Genomic DNA, 12417 nt, shown 5'->3' on the forward strand with positions numbered 1-12417 from the left:
GTCTACTGTTGAGTTACACCTCCAGTCCCAGAAGTTTTTAGTTTTGATGAAGTCCATTTTTAATTATTTTTCAAAAATTTTCATTATTTACTTATTTTTTTATTTTATTGACACATAATATTTTTACATATTTATGCCGTATGGAAAGATTATTGGCATTGCTTATTATAAGAAATATAATGATCAAATCAGTGTAATTAGCATATCCATCTCCTTAAGCATTTATCATTCCTTTGTTTTGGGAACATTCAAAATCCTCTCAGCTATTTTTAAGTGTTATTTTTGATAGAACATTCATCTCAATAATTCAGGCCTAAGCAAAGTTAGTACTTCTTTCTGTCACCTTTCATACATCACTGGACAGGGCTATAGAGCCAACTGATTAGATGGTTCTGTGGTTATTTGATGACTTGAGGAATACACACACACACACATAATTTTTGTCTTACAATGCCATTTTTAAAGACATATAAAGAAAGGCACAACATAAGGTGTGTGTGTGTGTGTGTGTGTGTGCATGTGTGTATATCCCCCATCATCTGCCACCTTCTGCTTCATATTTCAGCAATAGCTTTTATGAATTTCTTTTCTTCCCTTTCCTATACTTTTCCATTTCTCTTAATAAAAAATAAAATTATAGAATTTGAGTTTAAGATTCAAATTTTTCTCCCTTTCTATAATTTCAGCAACCAGTGTATATTACATATATAAACTGCCTATAGTAAAGGAGAGGCAAGATTAGATGGTAATCAGAATTATGTAACTTTTGAACCAGACTGTCTAAATGCCAGCTGCACCACTTGCTATCTATGTGATCTTGGATGAGGAACTTGACCTCTCCATGACTGTTATTGTTCAATGTGTTCAGTAGGTAGGTGGGGATAGTAACCTTTTCAATTCTGTATTTACCAGGACTAGTTCTGCAACCTTAGGCAAGAAACTTAACTCCCTATGCCAGGTTTTGACCCTTTTATAAGTAGTGAGAATAATAACTACCCCAATAAGAAAGAATTTTGAGGGGTAAATAAATTTCAAGTGCTACATAAGTGTTCATTGTCAATGCATTTACATATTTTAGGCTCTTGCTTCATGTGCCTCTCTTTGTATGTCTCTAAAAATGGTATTTTTAAGCACAAAAAATGTGTAGCTTCATAAATATAATTGAACACACTGAATGAATATGGTTTTATAAATATTGTTTTTCTGAAACTTTGGAGTGCAAGCATTGTTTTTCTAAATTGGAGATATGAATGTAAGGAAATGACAAGACGATGTTGAGAACACTTAATGAAAGGAATAACTCCTGTAGTTTCCATAATTTCCTCTTAATTTATATAACTCCCATTCTTGAAATTTCACACTAGGCCATTGGAATTTGGAGAGCTTTTTCTCCTTGTTCTCAAGATGAAAATGTTTTTCACATGCACATGGCAGGTGGGGAGGTGTGGTACTCTTATTTTGTGTTTTAATTATTTTAAACCTTTGATCTAGGTCCTCAACTATCCATGTTACCACATGTTAAGATCAATACCCTTAATAGAGCTCATTGTTCAGCACATAGGCACTTAATAAGTGTTAAATTGAAAATTTGAGGAAGCTTCTTTTTAATTTCTTGATTTATTTCATAAGAACCGCATTGTTCTTTGGAATTGCAATAATACTAAATGTTAGTGATTTTTAAAGTTGTAAATATAAGGCAATGGATTATATTTCAGTGGGTGAATTTTGCTTTAGTTATATAATCATGATTTTTACTCCCAAAACATCAAGACAGTCTTTCCCAAGAATGATAAGATCTGCCTTGTAGTTCAACCCCTTTCTCATTACAAATGAGCTATAGACTAGATTTAAATTTGATATTTTGCTAATAATTAGTCACTTTTAAACAGTTATTTGTCAAGAAATTGACCTCGTGACTTAGTTTATAATCTTCAGGAGTATATGTGTCTATTCTGTGCTATTGCATTCATGTGATCAGTATTTTATTCCATTTCTACTCCAGTTCCTTCTCTATTTCCCACACATACTTGAGGTGATAATAACATTGTAGGTTTTGTCAAAATAAAATTTGGGTTTAAGTGACTTATTCTAAAAGTTTAAATTTCTGTAGATGTGATTCCATCTACCAGAGATATAACTTTCATTCCTTTTCAAGATACGCTTAGTATCTGATGCACAGTTAACACCACCTGGCAAAAATGGTGAAATATATGAATCACTGCAAATAATGTTACTTCCACTTGAGTGGAAGATATGATCTTAGGAGAAAAAGTTCTCAAGTACACCCTTTTCTTAAAAGTATATCTAGATTGATTATTCTACAATTTAATGATATTAACTATGCTAGTAATCCCATACTTGCCCAAGCTAATTTGAAAGGCAGGTTCTTCTTCAATTTCTGATTTTGGAAAGCTTATGGGTCATGGCTCAGGAATGACCAGTGGAAGACTGTGGCCTCAGAACCTTGTTTAAATATTGTACGATTTTTTTTAATCTGATGCAACATAAATAATTGGAAATATAAGCACATAGGGAGAGCCCTGATGGAACAAATGAAAGTGATAGAGACCATGCTTTGCTTCAGGCAGTTGCTACATTGGCAATAGAAGTAGTACTGAATGAGGAAATAGATAAGGTTTATTTATTATACATTTTCAAGATACAGACAGAGGTTAAAATACATGTTTATTATATATGTTCCTTGTATCTTTGGAAAACTAAATTCTCTTGTATTTAGAGACAAGTTTCTGAAGTGCTCCCAGATGTTTTTCTTCTTGTATTATTAAATTTAAATGAGTTTAATCAAAACTGTCATTTCAAAGTAAGACTATTATTTTCACAGGCAAGGTCTGTAACTCTCTCTTATCAGGATAAATTAGACTGGAGATTATTTAGGTATCTCTAAAGGAACATTTGTTCTGATGAAATAGAACAACAGGAATATTTGAAGTACTTCTACATTTGGAGCAACAGATATGGCTTTGGTCATCCCAGAGCCCTTTATATTACAAATATTTCTTGGAACAAATGTTAACAGTTTTTCCCAACTATTGTATTGAAATAACATCTTTGGTGTGAGAACGGTTTGTACTACAGTAAATTATGACTCATTGAAGACTCCATGTATCAAGAGTGGCAAAGAACACATCTTATACGTAGGACTATTTCACATATTCTTAGTCATCTTAACTATTTGTGATAAGTAAATATTTTTAGCTAATAAACAATCAAGTTTTAAATATCCAAAGAACACAACCAGATCCCAAGACCAATATGTCAGCAAATGTTTGGGCAGATATCAGTCAACTTTTTATGTAAAGATCCACATATTATTTTGAGCTTTGAGGGCCAAGTTACAATGTTACTGATTTTAATATTTGCTTTTGCAGGTGGCTTAACAGAATTAATATGCTGACTGCAGGATATGCAGAAAGAGAGAGGATTAAGCAAGAACAAGGTAAAGGAATACCTTCTTTGTTACAATTCTTTTATACTTTTTTCTTGCTGTTATCCTATACAATGCTTCATTGCTGTCACTTAAGAGAAAATATTTTATTGTGTGACTATTACTCACTGGGCACTTCAAATCCAGATCATAGAATATTATAGGTAAAGTTAATTGAACAGATAGGCACTGAACTCTCAAATGTTTAGAGCAATTAAGGTGGAATTCTGTCTTGGTTATTATCCTCTTCTTCCATCTATTTCCTGTGGAAGAACAAAAGCTTAAAAATGAAAAAAGTCTATAGTAGATCCTATTTATTAACCCAAGTCCAAGTCCTTGTCAGTGATCTGTATTTTCTATTTAGCAGTTTCATGGATAATTAAGTAGCCTTTTATGCAGAGAGGTCAGAGTAATTATCCTTTCTTTTATAAAATATCTCATTTGGTTATATTCTTTAGCTCTCTTACTATGTTACTCTATGGTCTTAGGGAATCTGTCTTGGTATTGACCTCAGATTTTTGATGCAGAATTGAAATCTTAAGAATGAAAGCTGTGGTCACCATTCTGAGGTAGCTTCACATTGCTGAAAGGGTGCTTGTTATACATCCCTTGGAAGCATGAATAGTTTTTTGAAATTATTTGAGACATCCTAAAGTTTAAAAATTCCACATATTGACATAGATACAACACACACCCATATGTAGTTATGTCTACAGTGAGCACAGCCAGTTTGTTGATGTGTAGATTCCTAAAAACCTGTTTCCTCTCAGATTTAGAGTAAAATCTCAGCCAAGACTTTTTTAAAATCTAAAAAAAAAGTTTTAGAGATCCAAAGAAGACAACCAGATCCCAAAACCAACATGTCAGCAAATGTTTAGGCAGATATCAGTAAACTACTTCTATGAAGAGTCAAATTATATTTTGAGCTTTGAGGGCCATACTCAGTCTCTATTGTAGCTATTCAATTCTGCTATTATAATACATGAAAGCAAAGACACATTAATGAGTATGGCTGTGTGCCAATAAAGTTTCTTTATGAAATCTAAGATTTGAATTCTATATCATTTTTCATACGTTGAAATATATTCTTATTATGGTTTATTTTTTAGCCATTTAAATTGTACAAAAATATGTTGATCTTAATAGGCTATGTGAAAGCAGGCAGAGGGTCATTATATGACCTATACACCAAAGTTTGCCAGCCCTTGATTTGAGTGATAGGGTGAGGGAATGGAGATTGTCAGATTAGTGAGGGTGAGGAATTAGGTCAGGGAGATCTCAAATAATTAGCAAGGCATGGTTTCTCCCAAGGGGAATTTTTCATCTTATTGAGGACTTACAAAATTCATTCTTGAAATTAGTTAAGAAAAACTAAGGAGAACCACAAAATCCAAATAAGTACTAAATTTTTCATAGTATACTGCTAATAAAAAATTACTGAGGGGTTGCAAATATTTTTTTTCATAAGTGCCGAGAAGGATGTGCAGTTGATGTGGAAATGCTTTTCTGGGGAAAAAAAATGGTCAGTGAACATGATTTAAAGTCAGCAGTAGAGAGGGAAAGAATATATTTTATTCAGTATTAAGTACTTCTGTACAAGACCCTCAACTAGCACTCTTAATAATGTAAGGATGAAATAGGCACCCATCCTACCTGAAATTACATTGCATTCTGGTAGAAAAGATAGTCTTAGTGCAATATAGAAAGTGAAATATAATAAAGTACAAATCAAGTTCCATGGAATGAGGCTAATGTGTGTCCTTCCAGGAAGAGAATGAGGAAACACTTTATATTGGCTCTATTTTCTGAACTGGGTCTTGAAAGATGAGAAGGATATTGACTAAAGGAAGGAATTAAAATATTCCAGGGAGTGAAAGCAGCATGTATAATTTCACAAATAATATAGAAACTATCTCCATCAAATTAATCTACACAGGCAAATCTAAGTCAAGACTATGAAGTGTCAGACCAGTTTTTAAGGCACATGTCTTGGCCTTGGGATGTAGCTCAGTGGTATAAACCTTGCCTAGCATGATCAAGGTCCCAGGTTCAATCAACAGTACAGGGGGGAAAAAGACATCTTAGTGATTATAAGTTTGTTTTTCACTTTCATGTTTCATTGTAATTTATAGACCTAAATTTGAGATAAGAGTACTGAAAAAAGTACCACACTTCTTTAAAAGGCATAAAATAGTTCTTTAAAGGTGTTTATAGATTTTTTCCTTTTTTTTAAAACACAAGAATTAGAAGTGTGGGTAGGGCTGGGGTTGTGGTTCAGTTGTAGAGCACTCACCTAGCATATGTGAGGCACTGGCTTCTATCCTCAGAACCACATAAATAAATAAAATAAAGGTATTATGTCCATCTACAACCAAAAAAAAATTTAAAAAGGAAGTGTGGGTAATGTAGTAAAAATATAAATTTACATAAATAAGTAAACTTGGAATTTTGGGCTTAATGTCCGTTATTTTATTATTGGACATTATTTAAAGCTGAGCATAGTCTTTATTTCAGTGGATTTTCTTTGTACTCAGTATTTATATAACCAAATTTCATTAAAAATGAAAGATCTGGTAAGTTATATTGCATACACAGGTTACAAAAAATATTCTGTGGGTTCATGCTGCCCTGGTCAATCATGTAAGTATATATTTTAATGCCTACTGAAGTGTGGTAGAAATCATAGGCAGAAGCTAAGAGTTACAATTTCAAGCCGTTTTTTGCTAATGCAGTACAACCAGAATCTTTGAAGTAATTTCAATTTTCACATAAAGTATATGGTCCTAAGGTACTTTAACATATGTCAGAACCATAGTAGACTCCTTGTCTGATTCATAATTAGGGTGTCATGATGTTGTACATAGAAAACTAATACATGCACATGTCTACTCCACACTTCTGTAGTAATTTGATAGCTGATACCTGATTACCATTCTCAGTATTGAAGTTAAGCTTCATACAAAATACAGCTCTTTTGTAGTTGAGAGTAGAGTGGTAACTGCCAGAGGATGTGCAGAATTGAGGTAGAGGATAATCAATGGGTACTATTATAGTTAGATAGAAATAAGTTAGGTATGCTATTGTACAGTAGGAAGACTGTAGATAATGATATTGAATATTTCAAAAAGCTAGAAGAAAGGAGTTTAAATATTTTATTCTAAAGAAATGATGTTTGAAGAAGTAGATGTTTAACCTTATTTAAACATTACATACACACACATATGTATTTGAAACATCACAAGGCAACCTATAAATATGTATAATTTTGATTTTATATTTCTATTAATATTTTAAATAAATATTTATATTAAATTTTAATATAAAATATAGCTCCTTGAAGTTTAGAAATATTTCACCAAGATGCAAAGAAACAACTGCCACTTTTTCTATTTAAATATCTAGTGTAACTTTTACGTGACTCTTTATTAACTTAAAGTTTAATGAATTTGTCTTTACTTACAAAAATGTGAAGGCTGTAGGGTTTTCTTTGAGTACTCATATTTGTAGTTAAGAGAAAACAGGGTTACACTAAATTCAACCAAAATAACAATTTGGCTAATCATGATTTGTTGGTAATTTTTCCAGTTTTTTCCAGCTTCAAGTCAGATAGTTTTCAATCATATATAAGGTATTCATAATTATTTGACCACATAAAAATGAATGCAATATGTTTCTTTGATAGTTTTAAATGAAAATTTCAATTTAAAATTATCCTTTTATATCAACATGCAAAAGTAAAGTGGAAGTTTTCCTCTTCTAGTGATGGCACTGTTTATTCATGATTATTTATAAAATTATATGTCATTGTAAGGATGTTGAAATATCCATTTATTTGATGCTATGTAGAAAGCTACAAAGATAATTTATCCTAGAATAAAAATCAGACTAGTTTAAGCCTTTATGCTATGGTATGCTCCTGATTTTCCACACAAACACAAAAAGACTAACTAAATTTTCTGTGTAGCTTCTTCTCTGGAATTGCTCTCTCAAACACACACCACTTAGTGTAAGAAAAGAAGTTAACTTGCAAAGTGGTATTTCAGCCTTTTCTAAGGCACCCAAGAAAAGTTTAGATCAGTGATGCTTCTTAATAAACCAAGAATTATATGAAATAGTGGATTAGAATTCTTCCTAATTTAGCTGAAGAGAAAAAGTAGAGAGGGAACTTCCTGAAATCTTTGTCACTCATAATGACAGCTATAGAGCCCTGGATAAAATGCTGATCATCTCCTCTTCAGTGTACTAATAAGGACCACTTGAGATATTTTCTCCTTAAGGCTTCAAGGTATCAATGTAAACATCAAGGAGAAATTGAACCAGAGTTCCTGGAATAGTGGGAAGGGTGGAGTGATCTTGGCAAGCCCACTGCTTTGTGTGGAAGGGTTGCTCACTCCCTTCACCTCTAGCACTGACTTTCCAGTTGGATTTCAGGCTCTCATAAAACCATCCTCCCAGAACCCAGGGCTCCAGATTTTAGTTTTCATTACTGGAACTTGCTATAAGGAAAAAAAAAAAAAAAACAGCAATGCCTGAGAAAATGACCACCAGGCATTTATCGCCTGTATAAACTGGCTCAGATTGTCCTGGCATGCTACCTGCAAATACATCTAAATAAAAATAAAGGGTCCTAATATATGTTGAGAGTCCTCAAGGTGCAAGGCACTTGAATTTACATTATCTTAATCAGTATCCCTGACACACAACTCTAAAGGGAAAGTTATTATTAGACCCCATTTTATAGATTATAAGCAAATTTAGGGAAGATTAGAAGTACTTTGGATTAGACAAAGGGGGTGAAGGGAAGGGAGGGACAATGGGAATAGGAAAGATAGTAGAATGTATCAGATATTACTTTCCTATGTGCATTATGAATACACGACCAATGTAATTCCACTTGTACAACCAGAAGAATGGGAAGTTGTGCCCCATGTATGTATAATATGTCAAATATCATGTACAACTAATAAGAACAAATTTTTAAAAAATAAATAAGTGTCTAGCCAAGAATTCAACCTATACCTGCCTGAGTATATAGGTCATGCTTTTTCCACCAGTGTTTGCTGGTCCTATTTCTGGGCAAAAATGTCAATTCAAATTTGAAGGAAGACTTAGTATACTGGCTGGCACTGGCCATTATTTCCATTGTTTTTTAATGGAAAAAAACAGATATAAAATTTAGGTTAACTAGTCATTTCCTACCTTTTATTCAAAGGAAAAATTAAGATAGAAATAGAATTGTCAGTGTCCTTATGTTTTAAAGCCTGAATATAATGGACATCTTTTATTCCCAGTCTTCATTGCTAAAGAGTTTCTATTTATAGTGGTCAGAGTTATAAATCAGGAGGGGGTAGAGCATTTAAATGATTATCAGTATACTCCCTAGCAAACTCTTCTACTATATTAAATGAAAGAGTCTCAGAAACAGTCCTTGGAGTTTTAAGGCAAGGCAATTTCCTGGTTCAAATTATTACTTCTATTAACACACAATAATTTCTCAATAAATGTTAGCTGTACTTATTTTTATTAATGAGCACCAGAGGGAAAATATATATAAAAATATTATAATGTGAGAATTCCTGGAAAGAGAAGGGTTTCTATGGGGAAAAAAAGGATACTGTGACTTTTCACCTAAATCTGAATATTAGTTAAACCTTGGAATTTTTTTATGATTTAAATTTTCATGAGATTAAGGAATCTTTTTGTTTTAATGCCTGTTCTCTTAGTATCTGAAATTGACATGGGTAACACTTTAGATTTTTTCCCCAGTGAATCACAAAACATTAACCCATCAGTTATGGGGTGGCTGATTCTTATTATCTGAAATTGACATGGGTAACACTTCTGTTTTTTTCTGGTAAATCACAGAAATAATTACCCCATCAGCTATAGGGTGGCTGAAATATTAGTGGAATAGTTTCTGATTATTGACTTTGTTGCTGCATTTGATTTAACTTTACTAATGTATAGCTCAGAGAATTGTTCTCCTTCCCTTTTGTTTGAGGTCTGCCAAGTCACTTTCTCTAGTGGCTTACATTTTCTACCCTTTTAAATCATTCTGGAAGTTTAGAACTGTAGCCACATCAGTAGATTTGCCCTTTTCCATTTGGCAAGGATCAGGGTTTGCCATGTGTTTCCAAAGAGAGGTGGGAGTGTGGTGTTACGGATTCATGTCAGCATGACTCTGAAAACAGTGATAGTTAGATAACCAGTGAATTGAAGCCAAAGAAAAGAATTGAGAACATTGTTTTTGGAGCTGTTTATATCTGTAGAGATCCACAACAGTATATGTGTTGCTTTTCTTTGAGTATTAATCTCTAAGATAAAATGATAAACCTTTTAAGAAGCATCATGTAATATCAATTATTAATTGAAGCTTCATAATAATTTTGTCTAGATGCAAAGGTACACTAAACCTGATTTGGCTTACAGAGTGTCTTTTATTAAGTCCATTAATGATGGCTGTGTCTAAACACTTGCTTTGAAAGCAGGTTAGAATTAGGTAATTTTGCTCTTCCTTCCTCTTCAAAACCCAACAAATGGAAGTTGATGACTAGGGTAGGGGAGTGCTCAGGAGTATGGTATTGGAATGGAATTTAAATTTCTTTGTGTTAAATGGTAAGGTACATTTCTGAAAAATATAATTAGAAACATTTAATAGAATGTCCATATATCCATGTGTGTGAATTTCCAGATTACTGGAGTGAGAGTGACAAGGAAGAAGCAGATACTCCATCAACACCAAAACAAGACAGTCCTCCACCACCCTATGACACATACCCACGGCCTCCTTCTGTAAGTTAACAATACAAGTATACTTAATATATCACCAGATTCTTTGACAAGAAACATCTCTTTATATGTTTAAAAATTGTGTAGCAAATTTCATGTCAACCTTTGGGTTTCTTTGGAAAAATGAAAAAAGAGGGTCTAAAATCAGTAAGGAAAATAGTTTTAAGTTTGCAAAGAGCCAGGCATGGTGGCAAATGCCTGTAATCCCAGTGGCTCAGGAGGCTGAGACAGGAGGCTTGAGAGTTCAAAGCCAGCCTCAGCAACTTAGCAAGGCACTTAGCAACTCAGCAAGACCCTGTCTCTAAATAAAATATAATAAAAGGCCAGGGATGTGGTTCAGTGGTTGACTGCCAACAAATTTACAAAGAAAAAACATTGCCAGAAATTCCAGGAAGGAAGAATATGTGACCAATTTTATTAAGAGCATACACTGTGTCAGAGTAGCATTCATGGAGATATCAACACACAAAAAAAGTTTTCTTAACAAAAGATATAAAATTGACCTTATCTACTATACACTAGTGAAGTTCATTTTTATATCCTTTACAAGTAACTGATAGAAAATAGTATTATAGATCTGGGGTATAGCTCAGTGACAGAGCACTTGCCTAACATGTGTAAAGCCCTGGGTTGGATTTGATCCCTAGAACCACCCAAAAAAATTTTATTTATTTATTTATTTGTTTATTTATTTATTTATAATGTTTGGCATATAGCTTTTTAGATAACCATGGAGTCTGTTTAATATACATGTTTATATGATGCTCCAGAATTCTGAAACTTTAAATACCACAAATAAAAAATATTTCATTTTTATTTTGAGCTTATACACCATATATTGTCTATATTCAAGGCAAATGCTAATCCCCAACAAGGTATAATCTCATCCTGCCTACATTTTTAACTCCATAGAAAATAAGACAGCTTTTCTGTGGCACCCATAGGAACAGACATTTCATCTATGAAGAAGAGGAAGTGTATAGTCTGTTTGTGGGCAACATGTTCTTATACCCAAAAGCCTCTCTCCTTGCCTTCACCCCCAAGCTACATAAAATCCAAAAATGTGAATCTTCAGACAAAACTTCAGGATTTCCAAATGTATATTTTAAAACTGTGTTTGTTTTAGTTGCTGAATATTTCTCACTCACATTTTCTCATACTTTCATTATTGTGAAATTTTCCATTGAAATGTCAGATTTTTCATGAGAACCTTGTATAGCTGCATGTTAAAACATACAAGTCTGTCTCTTAAACTATAAGTTGGGGCCTAACTTCGGGATATCTACCAATCTTCTTAGTAATTACATGACAGTGTAAGAATCTATTCACTTAAATATTCCTTGGTAAAATTCTAAAGTGTTCCTTGATGCTCCAAGTGGTCTTTTATTTCTGTGGAGATTGATCAGAGGCTCTTTTCCACAGATGAGTTGTGCCAGTCCTTATGTGGAAGCAAAACACAGCCGGCTTTCCTCCACAGAGACCTCTCAGTCTCAGTCTTCTCATGAGGAGTTTCGCCAGGAGGTAACTGGGAGCAGTGCAGTGTCCCCCATTCGCAAGACAGCCAGTCAGCGCCGCTCCTGGCAGGATTTAATTGAGACACCACTAACAAGTTCAGGCTTACACTATCTTCAGACTCTGCCCCTGGAGGATTCTGTCTTCTCTGATTCTGCAGCCATCTCCCCTGAGCACAGGCGGCAATCCACCCTTCCAACTCAGAAGTGCCACCTACAGGATCACTATGGGCCATACCCCTTGGCTGAGAGTGAGAGGATGCAAGTGCTAAATGGCAATGGGGGCAAGCCTCGAAGTTTTACTCTGCCTCGAGATAGTGGGTTCAACCACTGCTGTCTGAATGCTCCGGTTAGTGCCTGTGACACACAGGATGATGTGCAACCCCCAGAGGTGGAGGAAGAGGAGGAAGAAGAGGAGGAAGAAGGGGAAGCAGCAGGGGAAAACATAGGAGAAAAAAGTAAGTATGTTTATGGAGATTCTTAGCCTGTGTATACAAAGGCCTAAACTTTTCAAACTTGTTGTTTGAGAAAAATAGAATTGTTTCCCTTTTTCTTAAAATAATGAACTTGCTGAATAAGAAGTCAGGTCCCCCTTCATGTCCTACTTCCATAACTTAAGTAACTTGGGGGGAAATTATATATAATGAAGAATGAAGTTTTATCCCAGGACAC

At 33.9% G+C, this 12417-nt stretch overlaps 1 protein-coding gene across 8 annotated transcripts in view; it reads left to right on the forward strand.

Moving 5' to 3' along the window:
- Cnksr2 (connector enhancer of kinase suppressor of Ras 2) overlaps nt 1-12417 on the forward strand; it is a 241034-nt gene that overhangs the window by 189004 nt on the left and 39613 nt on the right. For all 8 annotated transcript variants that reach the window (XM_048796450.1, XM_048796451.1, XM_048796452.1 and 5 more), the window contains 3 exons: nt 3390-3457; nt 10137-10237; nt 11657-12203. In XM_048796450.1, coding sequence (XP_048652407.1) covers nt 3390-3457; nt 10137-10237; nt 11657-12203 — 716 coding nt within the window. The remainder of the gene's footprint in view (nt 1-3389; nt 3458-10136; nt 10238-11656; nt 12204-12417) is intronic.

This window comes from Marmota marmota, unplaced genomic scaffold, assembly GCF_001458135.2.
Source record: "Marmota marmota marmota unplaced genomic scaffold, marMar, whole genome shotgun sequence".
Lineage (NCBI taxonomy): Eukaryota > Metazoa > Chordata > Mammalia > Rodentia > Sciuridae > Marmota > Marmota marmota.